We start from the raw sequence: 22,665 nt of genomic DNA on the forward strand, positions 1-22,665 counted from the left end.
GCCTGCCTGCCTGTCTCTGAAGATCCCCTTGATGTCAAGGGTTGAAACTGCTCAAGGTGCAAGACCCCAAAAAGGAGGTTTGGCAACCTGAGTTTGAAAGGTATGGCGCCAGTGGTTTTAAAAAATAATAATTTTAAAACCTTGAATTTTTTTTTTTTTAAAAAAACCCTAAAAATCAACAGATGAACTGATCTGTTTCAAATTTGGGAGGGCTAAAGCCCTACTTAAGAGCTATCATGGTGGTAAATGTTATCTCTTTATCTCTAAAAATGACAGCGCTATAAGCATTTTTGTTAATTTCCATAGACTATAATGGAGCGGTTATCCAAAACCAAATTGAAGCTCTGATGAAGTAGAGCTGTTTCAAAATTCAAAGTGGAACAGACCCTTAAGAGCTCCACTTTGAATTTTGAAGCAGAGCAGAGCTGCTCCTCACAGCCCTACTACATAAGGCTTCAGATAGCCTCAGCTCTCTGCTGAGACAGCGTCTCATCATAGCTCAACAAGCAGGGCCCACTGGGAGCCGCTCATCCTGACCATCTTAAAGAGCCATGATTAATCTGATTAATCCTGACTCAATGTGCCTGGAAGAGGCTCTGGTTGACTGCTTCCACTTTCCCCTGTGAGCCCCAAACCCCAACAACACAGGACAGAATTGAAGGGAAATAATCCTCTCATTCCCTAATGGCAAAGACTTCTGTTCCAGTGCAATTCAGATGAAAGTGCACCAACTCAGTCCGTAAAATCAACAGCAAATGCTATCTTGATGTTACAATTTGGGCCCTGAAGCAAATATATGGTAAGGCATTTTCAGTAGTCCTACCACTCTGGGACTCTTTTCCTCAGAGAGTCCCGGTGTCTGATCCTGAATGTTATAGGGAAGTGTTGTAATTCTCTATATTTTGGACCTTCCGGTCATCTGTTTCTCGCAGAACAACCATGGAATGCAAATCACGGACAATCAAAGTGCAAGGGTACCGTCCCCAGTACCCTGAAAGAGTAAGGGGAATGTAGAAAAAGTGGATGGAAAACAAAGAGCTCTAGATGTCTTGAGCAAGTCAGCCAAGCTGCACAAAGCTAGGGGAGGCAAACCAATCAAGCCTATGGGATCCAGTCACTAGTCAAGCTGAGCTGAAAAGGATGTCCGGGCTGTGTGTGAAGCTCAAAATAAGGGTGGAAAACATTGCGGAAATGCATTCTCTCTGGGTCTAGTCAGATGCATATGGAGAATGGGTGGGTAGGGGAACAATGAGAGTAGGGTGACCATATGAAAAGGAGGACAGGGCTCCTGTATCTTTAACAGTTGTATTGAAAAGGGAATTTCAGCAGAAGTCATTTGTATATATGGAGAACCTGGTGAAATTCCCTCTTCATCACCACAGTTAAAGGTGTAGGAGCTATACCAGAGTGACCAGATTTAAAAGAGGGCAGGGCACCTGCAGCTTTAACTGGTGTGATGAAGAGGAAATTTCATCAGGTTCCCCAGATATACAAATGACACCTGCTGAAATTCCCTTTTTGATACAACTGTTAAAGATACAGAAGCCCTGTCCTCCTTTTCATAGGGTCACCCTAAATGAGAGGGGCAGATTAATGGAACCACAACAGCTGGCCTGCCACACGATCGCAGAACCACACCACGTACTATGGTTCTTCTACCCACCCACCCTCTGCAGTTAGATTATTTACCTCTGAGTGGTCTAACCTAGGGTGACCATATGAAAAGGAGGACAGGACTCCTGTATCTTTAACTGTAATGTAGAAAAAGGAATTTCAGCCGGTGTCAATTGAAGAGGGTGAAATTCTCTCTTCATCAACACAGTTAAAGCTGCAGAAGCCCTGCCCTCTTTTGTATCTGGCCACTCTACTATAGCTAGTGTAGCTTTAACTTTTGTGATGAAGGGGGAATTTCACCCACTTCAATTGACACCTGTTGCAATTCCCTTTTCTACGTTACTATTAAAGATACAGGAGCCCTGTCCTCCTTTTCATATGGTCACCCTAGTCTAACCGTGCATCCCACCATTATCCGCGCCTCAACGGTTGCCTGGCAGTAGCTCTGTACAGAAAAATGACCAAAAAAATGGCTGCTAACGATGAAGAAAGTCCACGGCAGCAAAAGCATTGCTGTTCGTGGTGGTTGCTCTTGCTGGCGAGACTCTATGGTTGCCTAGGGTGACCATATGGAAAAGGAGGACAGGGCTCCTGTATCGTTAACAGTTGCATAGAAAAGGGAATTTCAGCTGGTGTCATTTGTATATATGGAGAACCTGGTGAAATTCCCTCTTCATTAGAACAGTTAAAGCTGCAGGAGCTATTCTAGAGTGACCAGACTTAAAGGAGGGCAGGGCTCCTGCAGCTTCAACTGGTGTGATGAAGAGGGCATTTCACCAGGTTCTCCATATATACAAACGACACCTGCTGAAATTCCCTTTTCAATGCAACTGTTAAAGGTACAGGAGCCCTGACCTCCTTTTCATATGGTCACCCTGTGATTGCTGCCATAGTTTTTCTGCCAAAATGAAGAGACACCCATGGAGTACCTGCCAGACCAAGCAACAACCACCGTGGAAGCTCACTCATCACGCTGCAGAAGGTGGGTAGGAGGTGTGTGCATTCTGTCCATCATGGGGCCGGCATTTTGTCACCACACGGCACCGTGAATCCCATTTTTGTGCGGTCCGCGGTGGGTTAACGCATCGCCTGAAGAGGCCCTCGCTGTCTTTCGCTCTCTGTATTTTAATTTATTAGCTCTCCCAAGATATTCACTTGGGTGATTATGCCCTCAATTTCAGATGACTGCATCTGCATTGGGAACTTTTCAGACAGACATCAGTTTCTTAAAAACCAATTGAAGCAGCCATGGGTTGAACACTGATACTAATTTATTGCAGTTGGGGAGAAATTATAATAAACCACTGCGCCAGAGAAAAGTGCAATCCAAAGGGAGGCAGCCCACTGCAAAGCCCATCTGGACTAATTAACGTCCACTGGTGAGCACAGAGGTAATCAACTGCCAAACGAGCACCAAATATGGAGAGGGAGGGAGTCCGAAAGAGGCAATGAGAGCAATTCAGTGCTTTAGCGCCTTGCTGACCTCGTCGGTTATTGCTTCCGGGATTTATAACGGCAAACAATGACAACTCACCATTGCAGGGACAATGCAGTATTCAATGTGCGGCAGGACTGTAGAAGAAGAAGGAGGCGCTCTTTAGAAAAGAGCAGGGAGGGGACGCGACGCCGGGTAAAAGCTTCTCTAATTGCAGCAAAAGCTCTGCTCAGATTGTGGCTGGCCGACGGCTGTTCAATTTGGTGCAGTGAGACGGATCATTATGTGGCTGGACTTTGGGGATGTAAAGACTGGCAAACAATTTGGATGGTGATTTCACAGTTTTATCAAACACACACACATACCCCTCTGATATTAATTAAATAGAGAAATGCTGGCCATTTAGGATGAACCGCCCAGAGAGCTTCGGCTATTGGGCGGTATAAAAATGCAATAAATAAATAAAGAAATGAGGAGGATTTGGGTACATTGCAGGGCCCTGAAGGACAAATACATTGCACCCCACCACCACCCATGCTTGGGACTCTTGTGGCTGGTGGCTGGGTGGCATCTTTTGTGGGACCCACAGATCTCTTCCTAATTATAGTACTTTTATTGCTTGCATAGGAATCAGCTATTCCCTTATTTACCAAAAGGTAAAGGGTGCTCTCCAAGACCTCATTAGTGGTGGTGGTGGGGTTAAACCTGTTCCTTGTGTCTGATGACCCTAGCACCTGGGATGCAATTCTCAAACTTGAGCCTGTTTTCTTTGTTCCCATTGAGCTCTATGGGCAGGGCTGGTGCTACCACAGAGGCCACTCAGGCGGCCACCTAGAGTGCCAAGCTAAGAGGGGCACCAGGCACAGCGCAGCATTCACACGTTGGCTGTGAGCCGGGCTGGCCTGAGGATTCAGCTGGGCCTGGACGGGCGAGATGGCGCCCCACGCCCACCCAGCTGAAGCAAAGCCAGGGATGCTGGGGTGGGGCGGCTCCATGTTCGGACTTCCGGAACGCACCCGGAAGTGAGAGAGAGAGAATGTATGGGTGAATGGGGTGCATGGGGTCTGAGTGAATGCATGTGTTCATGCGTGTGTTTGTTTGGAGTGAGTGATGCCAAGTGTGTGCGTGTGAGTTGGGGGAAGATGCTTTGGAGGAGATATTCCTATTAAATAATGCATTTTAGACCCATAGACGTTCCTTTCCAATTTGTTTGCTATAATTGGCATGACGCATTTCTTGCACTTTAAAATAAATTTAGCAGTTTCATGTTTTGTGCTTCTTATTTTCTCCAGGAAACATCTATTCTTAAAAATCAAAGTTGGCTTTTTTTTTTTTTTTGGTGGGGGTGTGTGTGAAAGTAGCTCACCTTGCCTAGGGCGCAAAATAGCCTGGCACCGGCCCTGTCTATGGGAGCCATGGGAAATTGAGCTGGGCCTGAACCCTACACAACTTTGCCTTGTCCTGGACTTACCGTATTTCTTCGATTCTAAGACGCCATCGATTGTAAGTCGCGCACTAATTTCAGTACCACCAACAGAAAAAAAGCTTTGATTCTAAGAAATAATAAATGCACCAACGGTTCTAAGACGCACCCCGTTTTTAGAGATGTTTATATGGGGAAAAAAGTGTGTCTTAGAATCGAAGAACTACAGTATGTGTGCTGGAATGATTGGGGTGTGTGACAAGGAGAGATAATATTAGGAATTGTCCATTGGTGTTGTAGAGAGTAGAAATTGAGTGTATTGCTTTGCCTCTGTTCTTGTGGTTATTACTTTGGATTCAAACTAGGTTCTCTGTAGTTCGGGGCACACGGCCAAGTTGACACCGAGGCTATAATCTGATCCTTAGCCATTCTGTCTATAGTTGTACAAATTAGATAGAGCCACTATTAGTCACGATGGCTTTATGGAATCTCCAGGTTCAGAGGTAGCATGCTACTGAATACCACTTGCTGAAGAACAACACTGGAGGAAACCTATTGACTTCAGGTGTCCTGGAGGCAGCTGGTTGGCCAAACTTGCCTTACAGGGATCTCCCTACCTTCGAATGTATTTTGCATGAATGGCTGAGATCAGTCTTCCCCAATTTAATGCCCTCCAGATGTGTTGGACTACAACTCCCATCTTCTCCACCAACATGGGCCAATAGGCAAGCTGTCTGGTGAGAGTGGATTGAACACATCTGGAATGATCTAGATGTGTTGAGCAAGGGTGGCATAGATCCTGAGGATTACTAAGAGGAAGCCAGTGACGTTCTAAGCCTTTGGGACCTTCTGGCTCGTCTCGTTCCATCTGTCCTGCAAGACACCCTGTTTGTTCTGTTGCTTTACTTCCATTACACTCAGACCAGGATTATGTGGATTAATCGGTAGTGGTTCAATACCTGGAAGGCTCTGCCATGGAGCCCGCGGTTGGCTCAGTGACCTCCTGCATCCAAACGGCTTCACAGTTTGTAGGAAATTGACACTTTGGGCTTCCTTTTGCGTGAGAGATAATGAGCCCTCCGCTAATGAGCTGAAGCTTTCCAGAAATAATTAGACTGGTTCTGTCACACCAGAAAGTATTTCAAGATCTATTGCTCTAATGAAAAAAAAAATCATTCCTAACCCGTACTTTGCATAAGTTTTTTTTTCCCTCTTCATTTTTTTTGCCAGTGGAATGATAAATTATAGCTGATATTTCTGACTTGAGGACTCCATAACCTATTTGTGTTAATGAATGCAAAGATTTCTGCATTGTGAGTTAGGTTTGCGCTGGCTGGATTCTTTGGAATGGTACAAACCTACAGCCGGCTCAAAGCATTTGCCCCGACAGAAGCAAGGGGGCTTTAAGGGTGAGGACTAGGAGTTTGAAGGTTTAAATAGATATGCATTGATTTCTTTCTGAGAAACACCCAGAGGCAACCTAGTGGTATTAGGCTAATAGCTCCGGCAGTGTCAATCATCAGTGACTTACCTGCAGATTACAAAAGAAGGTGGTGCGGAACTGTCAGAGAGAAAAGGATCATGTCAGAATTGAGGCAGCTTTGACATTTTAGGAGGGGGAGCCCTGTGAATTCTGTAAATTGCTTTTCTATAAACATATTCCCCCTTTCCTGCCCACGTGCGTTTTGGTATGAAATCTTCCCTGCAAATCCTGTCTCGATGGGTTGCTAGTTTGGCTGCTCAATGTATTTATCTCTGGCATCTATGCCTAAGAAGTTAATCATCCTCTATCCTAGGGCTACTACCTGGTTTGATGTACTGTACTGTACAGCTTTTTATACTGTATTTTGTAATTGTGCTTTTAACCTGTTGCTTGTTTTATTGTGGTTTTAATTTTTGTGAACCGCCCAGAGAGCTTCGGCTATTGGGCGGCATAAAAATGTAATGAATGAATAAATAAATAAATAAAAATAAATAAAATGTATTCTATCACTGCTGGGCTATAGGGTCGGGGTCATTTGGAGAACAACCACCATACCTGACATTTGAACCGAGTCTCGCTCAAGCATTTTCCTTGTTGACTGACATTTAATCATTTTATTTCTTTTTTTGGGGTGTGTGTGTGCAGAGGCAGCCTTTCTGTGGTTTGGAGACTTGAAACCCCTTCCTTCAATGCCTGGGTCTAATTCAACAGGTCCAACGTATCTTAAAAGTGCAAACTAAAAATCCAAATTGCAGCAACAATTGATTATTCACAGATGATAAAACTCAGAAGGAGAAACTTCAGAACCAGATTCTGCCGGGTCAGAATCAGACTGGTCAGAATGACAACACTCATGGTTTTGGCCAATATTTTGAAAAGGTGATAATGAGGCTGCTTGATTGACCACCCAGGAAGGCTGTTGAAGAATGGTGACACCATTGGAGATGTATGGTTGCTCTGAGCACTCATAGATCTAAGTTGTGTTAAGAGTAGAAGGTTGAATCAGAGCTTTCCCCCATTGAGGGGGTGGGGGGAGGACTTCCAGACCTCCAGACTGTGGAGTTTTGGTTCTGGCCCTCAGCTCTACCTTCCACATGGGGGAGTTTGACTTGTGGGGAGAAGGTCCTATTTACATGAATGGGACCTTTTCTTCTATCCCTAACTGCTACACCTAGGGAGGAGTTTTTTGAGGGGGACAGAAGCTGGTGAAGGAATGGATAAACCTACTTTCCAGAACGCTTCTACCCCCCACCCCCCAAAAAAATCACTCCCCACATGGCTATTAAGTTTAGGAAAATGTATCAATAGTACAAATGGGACATTCTCATTTGGGGAGGAGAGAGAGAAAAAGGGAGAGTGAGACTCAAGGAGAAAGACAGAGAACAAGAAAAATTTTGGGGGGGAGATGGGGGCTAGAGGAAAAGTAAAAGGGAGAAAGTGAATGTGCCTTTGGGACCACCCACTTTTGGCTTTAATCTTCCCCAGAGGTTTCATGTGGTCCCTGGAAGGTTATGCGTAATGGAAATCAGCTCTTAGACTGAAATAGTTTCTCCAACAATGCCCTATTATTATTATTATTATTATTATTATTATTATTATTATTATTATTATTAAACTGCCCATAGCTGAAGCTCTCTGGCCCATTTACAAAGATAAAAAGATTAGTTTAAAAAAAACCCTGAACATTAAAAACCAAGATACAAAATTTAAAAAACAGCTAACTTTTAAAATATTTTTAAAAATCATTTTAAAGGTATTAAGGTACTGTGGGCCTAAGCTGCGAGTCTGTCTGAGGAAAATCCCATTCTTCGTTTTCCTCCTGTCCCCGTTCACTAGTTAGTGCAAGGATGGCTCAGCCAGGCCCCCGTGAAGACACAAAGATGGCGGGTTGGGTACCAGCCCCTAGGAAAGCGGTTTTCACATTCTCCCTTTCCCCCTTTCCTTCTTTGGGCCACTCAGTGGACGGCAACTGGAATGAGTGGTCGAGCTGGAGCTCCTGTTCTACCACCTGCTCCAACGGCACCCAGCAGCGGACCCGAGAGTGCAACGGACCGTCGTACGGGGGAGCCGAATGCCAGGGCCAGTGGGTGGAGACCCGAGACTGCTTCCTTAGGCAGTGCCCAGGTCAGTTGTGTGTTGGTCACTGTCCACCCGTATGTCAACCAAACAAGGACTGAGCTTGAAAGTATGAGATAAGTCTTTTCACCCTCAGCCTTTAAAGGCCATGGAAGGGGTGGGAGGATGGGGTGGAGAGTGGCGACCTCATTCATGGTGGCTTCTTCCTCATGGTTGAGATATATCATGGCCATGGACCTGGCATAGAGAGTCCATACCAGGTGCAATAGTCTTTAAACTGACTTATACTAGGCACGATGACATCCTCTTATTTGGGGGTGCAGAACTTCAGGCCCGGAGACCTAATCTACCCTAACTGTAGTTCCAATCTGTCCCTCTAGGGTCCTCCAGATGGTCACATCCCCTTCCCCAGTCCCCAACCACTTTCACCCAACCACTGACCATTGGGTGGTTTTCCCACTGTTGTGCCACCCTCCTCTCTATTCTAGAAGTTGTACGTCCTCTTGCAAGGCTTAGTTACAGGTAGTAAGAGCTTTAAGCTGAATAGTGCTGGTATTTGGGGGATTTTCTCTTTTGCCCTTTTGCCTTTGGACCCACACCCACCACCTGAGGTGGACCCAAGAACTTCTCTTCAATGGAGTCCAGCCCTCAAGCTGATAGAGGCTCACCTCCAGCACTCTTGATAGACCTTTGTGCACAATATTATTGAGGACAAACACATGTTTTTGAGGGGCAACTGTGGTAAATCACCTGTAGGTGGACAATATGGTTTATAGGTTTCTACCACCACCACCACCACCATCATCATCATCTGACATGGAAGCCTTCAAGGACACACCAGTCAGAACACACTTGGACAAAACTTATATTCTCTTTCTCAAACAGTCTTTCCTGACTGTTAGAGCAGTACGACAATGGAATCAGTGACCTAGGGAGGTTGTGGGCTCTCCCACACTAGAGGCCTTCAAGAGGCAGCTGGACAACCATCTGTCAGGGATGCTTTCGGGTGGATTCCTGCATTGAGCAGGGGGTTGGACTCGATGGCCTTGTAGGCTCCTTCCAACTCTGCTATTCTATGATTCTATGAAATAAAGGAACAGGGGACTTCTCCTTTGAATAATCATTGTGGGACAAGGAGAGTTCCAGAAATTCATGGGGTAGGTTGTTGTGGGGAAATCAAGCCCTTTTTAAGCCTCCTGGATTTCCTCAGAGCCCCCCAAGTCAGAACGCACTTGGACAGAACTTATATTCTCTTTCTCAAACAGTCTTTCCTGACTGTTAGAGCAGTACGACAATGGAATCAGTGACCTAGGGAGGTTGTGGGCTCTCCCACACTAGAGGCATTCAAGAGGCACCTTGACAACCATCTGTCAGGGATGCTTTCGGGTGGATTCCTGCATTGAGCAGGGGGTTGGACTTGATGGCCTTGTAGGCCTTGTAGGCCCCTTCCAACTCTACCATTCTATGATTCTATAAGATTGGAAAAGCATCAGGAAATGCTTGATTCCACCCAGATGCAACTAAAAGCAGTACCACCTAATGACTAAACAATATAATGACACTGTCTACACAGTATCACAAAGCTAGTCTCACAATATCTTCAACAAACAGAGATGTATTTCTAGGGATGTCGGAAGAATCCATCCGGAGAATAAAGTTCACCAAGCTTTTCGCAGCTCAGGCCCCTGGATGTTGACTCACTTACCTGTGAGCTGTCCTGACATGAAGTAGATTGAGTCCGGCCATTTTGTGGATTCCGTTCGCAATTTGTGTAAAATGCGCAATTTTCGACCATAATTTGCATAATTTATGCAAATGGTGGCTGTAATGTGCTTAATTTGTCCACATTGCACCCACAGCTTTGCACAAAGAATTTGCCACAATTGCAAATTATGGAAATTACAGCTGTAATTTGCACTGCAATTTGCATAAATGTCAATTTCAGGGGGGGGGGAAGAAACCAAGAATAGTTCCCCAATTCAGGGTTGGGGTGGGGCGACACAAAATAAGGCCTGGATCTCAAAGGCAAGCTGAGCTGGGGGGCTCTGAGGAAATCCAGGAGGCTTAAAAAGGGCTTGATTTCCCCACAACAACCTACCCCATGAATTTCTGGAAATCTCCTTGTCCCACAGTGATTATTCAAAGGAGAAGTCCCCTGTTCCTTTATTTCATAGAATCATAGAATAGCAGAGTTGGAAGGGGCCTACAAGGCCATCGAGTCCAACCCCCTGCTCAATGCAGGAATCCACCCTAAAGCATCCCTGACAGATGGTTGTCCAGCTGCCTCTTGAAGGCCTCTAGTGTGGGAGAGCCTACAATCTCACCAAGCAACTGATTCCATTTGACCTGGTGTGTGATGCATTGCCCTTTCAGAGTTACACTCATGGTTGGCACCGACAGGGAAAGGCCTTAGCTAGACCATCCTGTTAGCCTGCGACGGAGGAGGAAAGATCTCACATCAGACTTGCCATATTTGGGGGGGGGGGGTTAATTATTTATTTATTAAATTTATATACCGCCCCATAGCCGAAGCTCTCTGGGCGGTTTACAAAAGTTAAAAACAATGAACTTTAAAAAGTTTACAAAATTTAAACCCATCAAAAATATAAAAACAACCGTATAAAACAACAGTATCCATTTAAACAACAACAGTTCTAGGGTCCATTAAAAAACAAACAAACTTAGCATATAATGTTAAATGCTGTTAAATGCCTGGGAGAAGAGAAAAGTCTTGATCTGGTGCTGAAAAGATAACAATGTTGGCCCCAGGCAAGCCTCATCGGGGAGATCATTCCATAATTGGGGGGCCACCACTGAAAAGGTCCTCTCCCTTGTTGCTGTCCTCCGAGCTTCCCTCAGAGTAGGCACTCGGAGGAGGATCTTAGATGTTGAGTGCAGCGTACGGGTAGGTTCATGTCGGATTATAGGGCCAGCAGTGCACGAACACTCATGCGCAAAAGGTAAGTTTTTTTAAAAAAATAAATGACTTTCCTTGCTCCGCCCACTCTACCCTCGATGGGTGCAGCGCTCCTGGCTCCTGATGAGGAATTGCATAGAGCTGGGTCAACCTGTGTCACCCGGCCACACGTTCTGCAGTCTCGGGCTCAGCCCGGGACTATTGAAAAAACCGGGCCAAATGGTAGGGCTCTATCCCAGGGCAAGGGAGGGATGATCCCTCCCTGATCCCGGGATCCCATCTGCATCATGTGGATGCACAGTGATGATCCCAGAGATCACCCCAGGATAAAGCCCCATCTAGCTATGGCCCAAGTCGCCTCACCTCACCCCACATTCACCCAGAGGGATGGCTTCTGGAGCACCTGTTGCCCTTCATTTAAATATTCATGTATTTCCCTTCTTTATTAAGTCACACGGTGGTGTATGAAATTCATTAAAACAACAACCAAAATAAACTGTGAAGATAAAGAATGTAGATTTTAATTAACAATTTTTTAATTAAAAATTTAATTTTAATTTAATTAACTTTTTTGTAAATTTTAATGTGGTGTTTTTATTCTGTTTTTATTCTTTTATTTTGTTTGTTGTACACTACTCTGAAATCTTTCGATGGGGAGTGCTATATACATACTGTAAAATAAATAAATAAATAAAATCTACTTAGCTAGGGTAAACAGATGCATGTACATTGATGGTGCTATATAAATAAATAATAATAATAATTTCATCAGGCACCCAAATACCCTCAAGGGTGGTGCTTGCTGCACTTCAAGGGAGATCATTCCAAAGGTGAGACACCACAACAGAAGAGTCCAGAAAAGTTGCCATCAGACACACCTGTGCAGGTGGTGGGAAAGCCAGGAAGCCCAGATCTGTAGATCTCACTCAATGGGGGCAATGATATGGTTTTCCCTCAGGTAACTTGTTGCAGCTTTGGGACAAGAAGTATAAAACTGTCCCGCTTCCACATGGCCACCCTTTCCATTAGACAAAGTGATGTTGCTGCCTCAGGCAGCTGATTTTGAGAAGAGGGATGTCTTAGAATTTCACTCTTCAAATGCTTGAAAGGTTGTCACATGAAGGAGGGCCTGGATCTCTTCTTGATCATCCCAGTGTGCAGGACACGGAATAATAGGCTCAAGTTATGGGAAGCCAGATTCCAGCTGGCCATCAGGAAAACTTCCTGATAGTTAGGGCAGTATGACAATGGAACCAGTTACCTAGGGAGATCATGGGCTCTCCCACACTAGTGACCTTCAAGAGGCAGCTGGACAACCATCTGTGAGGGATGCTTTGAGGTGGATTCCTACATTGAGCAGGGAGTTGGACTTGATGGCCTTGTAGGCCCCTTCCAGCTCTACTATTTTATGATGCTATGATTCATTTTTGACCCAAATTTTCCCCATACATACTGGAATGAATCTATTAGTACATTTTTTCTGGGGAATGTTTGCATGTTCCTGAGTTTGCTTTCCCATTTGGGAAATGCACTTTAAAAAAAAATGTATATTTTGGAAACATACTTATTTTAATGTTTTTTCTCTCCTTTTCCCACAGTGGATGGAAAGTGGCAAGTGTGGGGGCCATGGGGGAGCTGTACTGCCACTTGTGGAGGCGGGACACAGAAACGTGACCGTGCGTGCTATGGGCCTTTCTTTGGAGGAGATGTGTGCCAAGGCCCCAAAGAGGAGTACAAGCAATGCAATGAAAAGAGGTGCCCAGGTAGGTGGCCGGCACGGTGGCCTAGCCTTCATCAAAAGATGTCCACAAAATTCATAACAGCTTGAATTTATCTAGAATGCGACGTCTGGGTGTGTTATGAATCGAGCACCACTTTCTTCTGATATTCTTCTCAGTCTCAGAATGTCAATAAAACAAGATCCTGCATATGTGTGATTCCAACTGCCTCCAGAATATCACCGGTTTTCTGTCCATGTGCTGGATGCTGACCACACCTGAGACTTAGGCCTTAGCTAGACCCAAGGTTTATCCCAGGATCGTCCCGGGGTCATCCCTGTTCATGTAAATGACACACAGGGGATCCTGGGAGCAGGCAGGGACGACCCCGGGATGATCCTGGGATAAACATTTGTTCTAGCTAAGGCCAGAGTTGTCCCCATGAGCTGAATTCATATCAAGCTGAGGAGAGTTTACCCATCACTTGTCCAAATGCTGTGGGAGGATAATGCACATTTCACAGCCATGTACTTGTTGCAGGTGAAAGGGGGAAATAATGGGACAAGACAACTGTATATGGTATAAAATTTGGGCCACATTTATTAAAGATCTGCAAAGGGAAACTGGGCGGGCCCGACTCTACGCCAGCCACTAGCTAGGAGTTACATCGGTTGAAGCATTCCATGTCTGGCAAGTGACATCAGATGATTGCCACACCCAGGCCATACCGATTTTGGGGAGGGTAGCCTGACCCATGCCATTCATCCCTGGGTCGGACAACACCAGATGGAGCGTCAAGAATCATCCTCACAGGTGGCCTTATCCCCCCACTGGGGCCGCACAACCCTCAGCAGAAGGCTAGTAGCCATGGATAGCCTTCGCCTCCAGGAATTTATCCAGCCCGCTTTCGAAGCCATCCAGATTGGTGGCCATCACTACAGCTTGTGGTAGTGAGTTCCATAATTTAACTCTGTGCTGTGCGAAGAAGTACTTCTTTTTATTTGTCCTGGATTTCCCACCAAACAGTTTCATGACCCCATCCGGATGACCCCATCCGGTTGTAGTATTTTGAGAGAGGGAGAAAAATGTCTACGCCATGCACACTTTTGTACACCTCTGTCATGTCTCCCCTTAGCCTCCTTTTTTCCAAACTAAACAATCCCAGTTGATGTAACCTTCCCTCATAGGGGAGATGCTCCAGCCCCTTCATCATTTTAGTTGCCCTTTTCTGCACTTTTTCCAGCTCTATAATATCCTTTTTTAGGTGTGGTGACCAGAACTGTACACAGTTTTCTAAGTGTGGTCGCACCATCGATTTGTATAACGGCAGTACGATACTGGCTGTTTTATTCTCAATCCCTTTTCTGATAATATAGCACCTGCATCCTCCAGACATCAGATCAGTGTTTGATAGCATTTTTAGTTTGTCCTAGAAATAAGCAGGGATGAAGGGTAGGAAGAGAACATCAAAACCAGCTTTTTTAAAAAAAAAATAAAAAACAAAGGAAAGAAAAAAAGAATTGAGCATAATTGTGTTAGATGTTAAATTCTCCCAGTGCTATGTGTTTCCTTTTGTAAAAAGGATTTTGTTACAAAAGGATATTAAAAATTACAGGGATCATGATATTCCCTCCTGAGCAAGGAAGCACTCCCGCACTCTCAGGCACGGCGGTGAAATGCATCTCTAACAAGCCTCTCTAATACGGAGTGTCATGCTTTGTTTCCCAAGAATGTATTTTAGCTCAGGAGGGAAAGTTGAAAGAGTGGAGTTGTACAATGTATGAACAACTGAAGTTGCCTTATGCCAACCTAGTGCCATCCAGTATCATAGAATCATAGAATAGCAGAGTTGGAAGGGGCCTACAAGGCCATCGAGTCCAACCACCTGCCCAATGCAGGAATCCACCCTAAAGCATCCCTGACAGATGGTTGTCCAGCTGCCTCTTGAAGGCCTCTAGTGTAGGAGAGCCCACAACCTCCCTAGGTAACTGATTCCATTGTCGTACTGCTCTAACAGTCAGGAATTTTTCCTGATGTCCAGCTGGAATCCTCTGGGAGGATCAAGAAGAAATCCTGGCCCTCCTCTATGTGACAACCATTCAAGTATTTCATAGAATCTTAGAATCATAGAATAGCAGAGTTGGAAGGGGCCTACAAGGCCATCAAGTCCAACCCCCTGCTCAATGCAGGAATCCACCCTAAAGCATCCCTGACAGAGGGTTGTCCAGCTGCCTCTTGAAGGCCTCTAGTGTAGGAGAGCCCACAACCTCCCTAGGTAACTGACTCCTAGATGTGCCGGACTACAAATTCCATCATCCCCAGAACTGTAATCTAAATGCGCTTGGCGGGCACCCAGTGGTGGAACGTTGATGTGCTTTTTACACATTACGAATTCTCTGAACATCATCTTTGCGATTACTGGAAATTGAGCAGCGTTCAAACACAACTGTTTTGTAAATTTCCTCTAATTTGCGAACATTTTCCTCCATGGACGAAAGTGGGACTGATTCAGTCTAGAGGAAACTTTGTGCAAATTAGGGAACTTTCACAAAATCAAACCCAGGAAGCTGCACAAACTGAATGCAAGCACATGTCTGGCAATTTGCGGACATTTTCTGTGCGCATGTGCTTGAGATTGCATTCATGACTTAAAACAGGGAATGCTTACATGTTTTGTGAGCATGAGTGAAATCTCATACGTCTTTACTCTTATTCCCCCCCCCCAAAAAAAAACAACAACACATGCACACAAGCTGCCCCATGGGGCTCTGATCCATATTGGGACCCCAGTGTGGGGAATTTGGTGGTTTAACTTTTTTTCCCTCCTTGTACTGGCTGGAGTGACTTCCAGCAGGCAAAAAAACCCAAAAAACACCATATCGAGGAAATAATTAACCCCATTTTCCCTACGCACCATGGTATCTGTCCCGATGTCCTATTAAATTCATGTCTCTGACGTGCAATTAGCCTGTAGATTACAGCTGCCCAGAAAGGGAAGTATTTATTTATTTATTTATTACTTTTTTATACCATCCAATAGCCGAAGCTCTCTGGGCAGTTCACAAAAATTAAAACCATAATAAAACAACCAACAGGTTAAAAACACAAATACAAAATACAGTAAGCACAAGCCGGATAAAACCACGCAGCAAAAATTGACATAAGATTAAAATACAGAGTTAGAAAAGTAAAATTTAAATTTAAGTTTAAATTAAGTGTTAAAATACTGAGAGAATAAAAAGGTCTTCAGCTGGCGACGGAAGGAGTACAGTGTAGGGGCCAGGCGGACCTCTCTGGGGAGCTCATTCCACAGCCGGGGTACCACGGCGAAGAAAGCCCTCCTCCTAGTAGCCACCTGCCTCACTTCCTTTGGCAGGGGCTCACGGAGAAGGGCCCCTGTAGATGATCTTAAGCTCCGGGCAGGTACATATGGTATTTATTTATTTATTTATTTATTTACAACTTTTATATACTGCTCCCCATTCAACATTTTGGAGCGGTGTACAAGATAAAATAAAATAAAATCAGAATAATACTTTAAAATAGATTTCAATAGATGCAAAATGTACAGTGAACCGTGGCTGGTCATTAAGGAAAGGCTTCCTGGAATAAATGACGTTTTCAGGAGGCGCCGAAAGGAATAGAAAGTTGCCGCCTGCCTGACCTCCAGAGGCAGGAATTCCATAGGAGGGGGGCCACCACACTGAAGGCTCTTCGCCTGGTGGACTCCAATTGGAGGATGGGTCTATAGGGAACCACCAGGAACATGGGTTGTGGTCCATTGGTAAGAAAGACAGCTGGTGTTACATAATTAGGGATGGGGGACAATGTGTTTGGTTCACCCATCCGTAAGAATCCAACCTCGTAATTGCCTGCTTAAGCCTTAAGCTGTTCACACAGCACATAGTTAAATTATTGAACTCATTACCACAAGATGTGGTGATGGCCACCAATTTGGATGGCTTTAAAAGAGGCTTGGATAAATTCCTGGAGGCAAAGACTATCAATGGCTACTAGCCCTTATGGTTGTGTGCTCTCTGCAGTATTCGAGGCAGTAAGCCTGTGTGCACCAGTTGCTGGGGAACATGGGTGGGAGGGTGATGTTGCACCATGTCCTGCCTTGTTGGTCCCTGGCCAATGGCTGGTTGGCCACTGTGTGAACAGAGTGCTGGACTCGATGGACCCTTGGTCTGATCCAACATCAGGACACTTCTTATGTTCTTATGTTCTTACTTGGAACGGTCTCAAGGCATGTTCTGAAGGCACACAAGGCAACCATCTTGCTGAAGCTAAGCAGGCCTGGGTCTGGTCAGTGTTTGGAGGGGAGACCACCTGGAAAGCACATGTAGTCATCTTGAGTGGAAGAGAGATGGGATATAAATGTGATAAATACGTTTTCTGACAGCCCTAAGCCTCAGATGTGAAGATACTCTTTGCTACCAAAGTACAACCCATCCAGTCAGTTCTATTAAGTCCCACCGTCCATTCCAAATATAGCCTGGAATTTGGAGTGGGGTATTTTCAGTACAGATGAACGGGGAGGGGGAAACTGGGCAAAATGCCTCTTGTGTGTGTGTTCTTGAGCTCAGCATATTTCTCATCGAAACACGGATGTCAAATCCAAACTGGTGGCCAGTACACGTTGACGCTCAGCCCTGCCAAACTGCCTTTAACAGTAGCAACGCTGGCTCTGGAAATGCATTCTGTAAACTCCCACTGTTAGCCTTCCTGGAAAGATGCTGAAAAATTGCACCAATGGTCAGTATCGTTTATTTCAGGCCCCACCCTACCCCGGTCCAACAGCTTCTCCATCTCACTTCCTTCTCCCCTTTTGAATGCCTGTCTTTTTTGCACTTTGGGCACGTCTACAGATCCCAGCGATCCAGGAGGGAGGGGGGAGGAACTTGTGATATGCTGATCGCGAGATCCTCCCCCTGCATTCACATGTGGCACGCAACGTCCAGGGAGGAGGGAGGATGTTGCACCCACTTTTTTTTTTTAAAAAAAGGACCTGGAGCTCACCTGCGCTTCAGCGCAAAAGTACGTTTTAAAAAAAGAAAAAAAGTGCCTACTCTACTTCCCCCAACCTCAATGGGCCTCGACTCTCTCGATCCCAGCTCCTTCTCTCTGATGTTCCTTCCTACTCGTGGGGAAGAAGAAAGAGGACAGGACAGGCGGCCACACCACCCGCGGTCCACAGGATCACCCTGGGACCATGGGAAAAAACCAAAAAAAGAAAAAAAAAAGGAAAGAAAAAAGGAGGTATGGCAATATCGCAGGGAAATGGAAGGTTCATCCCTCCTTGAACCCTGGAATCCCCTGTGTAGATCGCAAGCTGAATATGAGCCAACAGTGCGATATGGCTGCAAGAAAGGCAAATGCTATTTTGGGCTGCATTAATAGAAGTATAGCTTCCAAATCACGTGAGCTACTGGTTCCTCTCTATTCGGCCCTGGTTAGGCCTCATCTAGAGTATTGCGTCCAGTTCTGGGCTTCACAATTTAAGAAGGACGCAGACAAGCTGGAGCTTTTTCAGAGGAGGGCAACCAGGATGATCAGGGGTCTGGAAACAAAGCCCTATGAAGAGAGACTGAAAGAACTGGGCATGTTTAGCCTGGAGAAGAGAAGATTGAGGGGAGACATGATAGCGCTCTTCAAATACTTAAAAAGTTGTCACACAGAGGAGGGCCAGGATCTCTTCTCCATCATCCCAGAGTGCAGGACACAGAATAACAGGGTCAAGTTAAAGGAAGCCAGGTTCCAGCTGGACATCAGGAAAAACTTCCTGACTGTTAGAGCAGTGCAAAAATGGAACCAGTGACCTAGGGAGGTTGTGGGCTCTCCCACACTAGAGGCCTTCAAGAGGCAGCTGGACAACCATCTGTCAGGGATGGTTTATGGTGTATTCCTGCATTGAGCAGGGGGTTGGACTTGATGGCCTTGTAGGCCCCTTCCAACTCTGCTATTCTATGATTCTGTGATCCCGGGACGATCCCCAGGATATCATCTGGTGTAGACATGCCCACTGTTATCCTGGCACTGTGGAATCTCCTCCTAGTTCAGTGCCCAGTTAATTGGAACCTGGATCTCCACAAGCAGCAGGTGGAGTGTATAGGGGTCATCTACACTAAGCAGGATATTCCACTATGAAAGTGGTATATAAAAGGCAGGAGTCACACCAAGCAGGATATAGCGGTATGAAAGCGGTGTATGGTCTGTGTCAATGGGCCCCGACAGTTGTCAGTGCACTTCAATGCCACGAGAAAGCCGTAGTGTGACTCCTGCCTTTTATATACCGCTTTCATAGTGGAATATCCTGCTTGGTGTAGATGAGTCCTATGTCTACTGTTGGCTTTGATGGTAATGTTCCTTTTCCACCCATGCACCCATCCTCTTTGCAAGTTGCTTTGAATGCCCAATAAAAGCGTAAGTGTAATGGAAGGCTGTGAAATATATGCCCCCTCCCCTCTCCAAGCATAGAGATGAAAAATAGCTTTAATACCCCAATGACAGCTTCCATTGGTTTATGTCTCATAAATAACCTCTCCACATAAAGGCTTGTGTTACTCAAGCAAGGTGCTGGGTTTATTCTCATATCGTGTACGCTCCAACCCTATCTGCTTTCTTCCAGGTTCAGAACTTATATACTTATTTATGGGCATTTTCATGAGCGTGTTTATGTGTGTAATATAAAGTCTCCAGTCCAAAATTCTCTTCCCAAAGTAGCTGAACAGATACCACAAGAAGAACCCCACAGCAGGGTAGGTGTGCAATAGCACCCTCCCACAACTACGTCAAGAAAACATATTGTATGCTCCTCTTAACCATACTCTCTTAAACCCTCTCCAAATTTTCTTAGGGATGAGCTTAGTGCTGATGATATTTAGCACTTGTTCAAAGACTTTGTCCTAACTCTCATTCATTCATTTCATTTCTATACTGCCCCATGGCCAAAGCTCTCTGGCCAGTGGACAACAATTCGTAAAAATACAACGTAACAAAAATAGTCTATATATTTTTTTTTAACAGAGGCCGTTTCTACAACTGCCTTTTCCCCCGGGAACTTCCCTGTGCATCCAAATGATACACAGGGGATCCCAGGAACAGGCAAGGGTGATCCCTCCATTTTCCTGGGATAATCCTTTAGTGTAGAAAGGGCCATAGAAAAACTAAAGCAATATAATCAGCTAAAATCAATTTCAATGAACAGTTCTTTTCCCAATGGTCCTGTTCTAAAACAGCAGAGATAGATGCCTCATCGTACACCATTACATGCCTGGGAGTAGAGGATGGTCTTTACCTGGTGCCCAAAATTTGAAAATGTCAGCACCAGGTGGGCCTCAGTGGGGAGCTTATTCCATCAGTCTTTTTCCTTTCCCTTTTCTTTTTCCATCTCTCTCTCTCTCTCTTTCTCTCTCTCTCTCTCTCCAGATGTACCAAACTCAAGGTTCTCTTCTTTTTCCTTTCCCCTTCTTAACAGAGCCCCATGAAATCTGTGATGAAGATAACTTTGCTTCTGTGATTTGGAAAGAGACCCCTGCTGGAGAGGCAGCGGCTGTCCGGTGTCCCCGCAATGCTACAGGTACGACATGGTGGTCTGACCAGGCCCTTTCCCCCTATTACAGACTTCTGAAGGTATGGCCTGCTGAAGATGACAAATAAGAGGAAGGCCTTCTTCACACAGCGCATAGTTAAACTATGGAATTCACTACCACAAGATGTAGTGATGGCCACCATTTTGGATGGCTTTAAAAGGGGGTTAGATAAATTCCTGGAGGAGAAGGCTATCGATGGCTACTAACCCTGATGGTTATGTGCTACCTCCAGTATCCAAGACAGTAAACCTGTGTGCACCGGTTGCTGGGGAACATGAGTGGGAGGGTGCTGTTGCACTCACGTGGGTTCCTGGCCGATGGCTGGTTGGCCACTGTGTGAACAGAGTGCTGGACCCTTGGTCTGATCCAGCAGGGCTCTTCTTATTTTCTTATGGCACGTAGCTCTGGTTTTGGTGATTCTCACATTCCTAGTATGAATGGAAGTGGAAATTTCTGGAGAGCGTTCAGTAATTGTGAAATCCACCCTGCCGCAATAATGGAGTACTGGGTCCAGTCGGGCATTCACGGCATCCCTAGTTGAGACATATGCCATGCTGGAAAATATACACGGGGAAAAGTCCAATGGATATGCTAAATAATACATACTGACATAAAGTATGTAAATTGTTGCATATTTCCTTATGGATTGATTAGCGTATTTTTCCTTATGATGCAGGGGGTGGGAATCCATCTGTGAACAGATGCTGAAATGCATAACACTGCACAATCCACAAAACACATGTGAGGCGGATTTTACAAAATCTGGACAACCCTAATCTGAAATAATACCTTTGTGCCTCAAAAAGCGAAAGGCATATGTCTGGCTACTGGGGCTTCAACAGAAGCTCTGTATGTGATCCTTTTGCTTCTTCGTGTCAGAACGTCAAGAGCTGCCTTCTCTGGACATCTAGCCTAGAAGAGGTGCCAGGACAACAGCTGGTTTGGAGAAACCGTATCTGAAGATGAATTGCTAAATGGATCTGAAAGTGATGCCTTGGTGGGAACGTAGTGAAAACGGCCCTCCATAGGTTTTTGATGGGGAGAGCATGTGTCCATCTCCATGGCAAGAAGAGGGTTGGATAGGATGACTTAACTCCCCCCACCCTTAACTCATAAATTCTGTTGTATTGGGGAGGACAGACTCCCGAAGGCAAGGAAGCTGCCAAAGCCATGGATCACTGCAAATGAGGAGAGACAACAGTCATAGAGGACAGTGGACACAGCTCTTTATGAGATGATGAGTAACTGCTTGTTGGTTTCTAAGGAGGCTGCTGCTGCTGCTGCTGGATATTTATTTCCTGATCTCAAGGTCTCCCAGGTGGCCCTCGAGCAAGTGACGTGTGTCCACCTGTAATCAGTTGGTTGCACTTTGCTTCTGAGATACATGAAGGCAGAATCGTTCTCACACCCACATTTCTCCATGCCCTACACCAGACTTCTCTAACATGGTGCCCTTGGGACTTCAACTCCCATCAGCCCCAGCCAGCATGGCCAATGGTCAAGGATGATGGAATTGTAGCTCAACATATCTGGAGATATCCTGCCAGAGTGCAGGACACGGAATAACGGGCTCAAGTTAAAGGAAGCCAGATTCCAGCTGGACATCAGGAAAAACTTCCTGACTGTTAGAGCAGTATGACAATGGAATCAGTTACTTAGGGAGGTTGTGGGCTCTCCCACACTAGAGGCCTTCAAGAGGCAGCTGGACAAGCATCTGTCAGGGATGCTTTAGGGTGGATTCCTTCATTGAGCAGGGGGTTGGACTCGATGGCCTTATAGGCCTCTTCCAACTCTGCTATTCTATGATTCTGTGATTCTGTGAAAAGACTGTTATTCTCACCCATCTGCACCAGCCAAATTCAATACTGGCAGCTTTTCCCAGGATGGAGAGGACTATGTTGAATCTGCCTGCCATGTAGCTTTGAAACACGAGGAACCAATCAGAAAAAATGGAAAAAAGAGGTGGCAACCCCAATGGTTGAATAGACAGCAATTCAATATCCAACTTTTAACAACTAGGACTCAAAGCTGTCCACCCGGATGGACAAACCTGCCAGTACTCCTTTCTCCCACCTTGTTTTAAAGCTCCTTCCATCCCATTTCTGAAGAAATGTGTGCATGGAATCAGTTACCTAGGGAGGTTGTGGGCTCTCCCGCACTAGAGGCCTTCAAGAGGCAGCTGGACAAGCATCTGTCGGGGATGCTTTAGGGTGGATTCCTGCATTGACCAGGGGGTTGGACTCGATGGCCTTGTAGGCCCCTTCCAACTCTGCTATTCTATGATTCTATGATTCTATGAAAGCAGCCGGTTGAGGAACCCACATAGCAATCATCAGAAGTAGCAGCTGTCTGTTTTGTTTCCTAATGTTGGCCAACTTCCTTCCTATATTGGGGTTTGGGCCAA

At 45.4% G+C, this 22,665-nt stretch overlaps 1 protein-coding gene across 1 annotated transcript in view; it reads left to right on the forward strand.

Annotated features, from left to right (window-relative positions):
• Nucleotides 1-22,665, forward strand: part of ADGRB1 (adhesion G protein-coupled receptor B1) — a 472,654-nt gene that overhangs the window by 237,752 nt on the left and 212,237 nt on the right. Inside the window, exons 7-9 of the mRNA XM_063131218.1 lie at nucleotides 7,904-8,079; nucleotides 12,547-12,711; nucleotides 20,147-20,248. Coding sequence (XP_062987288.1) covers nucleotides 7,904-8,079; nucleotides 12,547-12,711; nucleotides 20,147-20,248 — 443 coding nt within the window. The remainder of the gene's footprint in view (nucleotides 1-7,903; nucleotides 8,080-12,546; nucleotides 12,712-20,146; nucleotides 20,249-22,665) is intronic.

The sequence above is a fragment of the Elgaria multicarinata genome, chromosome 7 (assembly GCF_023053635.1).
Source record: "Elgaria multicarinata webbii isolate HBS135686 ecotype San Diego chromosome 7, rElgMul1.1.pri, whole genome shotgun sequence".
Classification (NCBI taxonomy): Eukaryota; Metazoa; Chordata; class Lepidosauria; order Squamata; family Anguidae; genus Elgaria; species Elgaria multicarinata.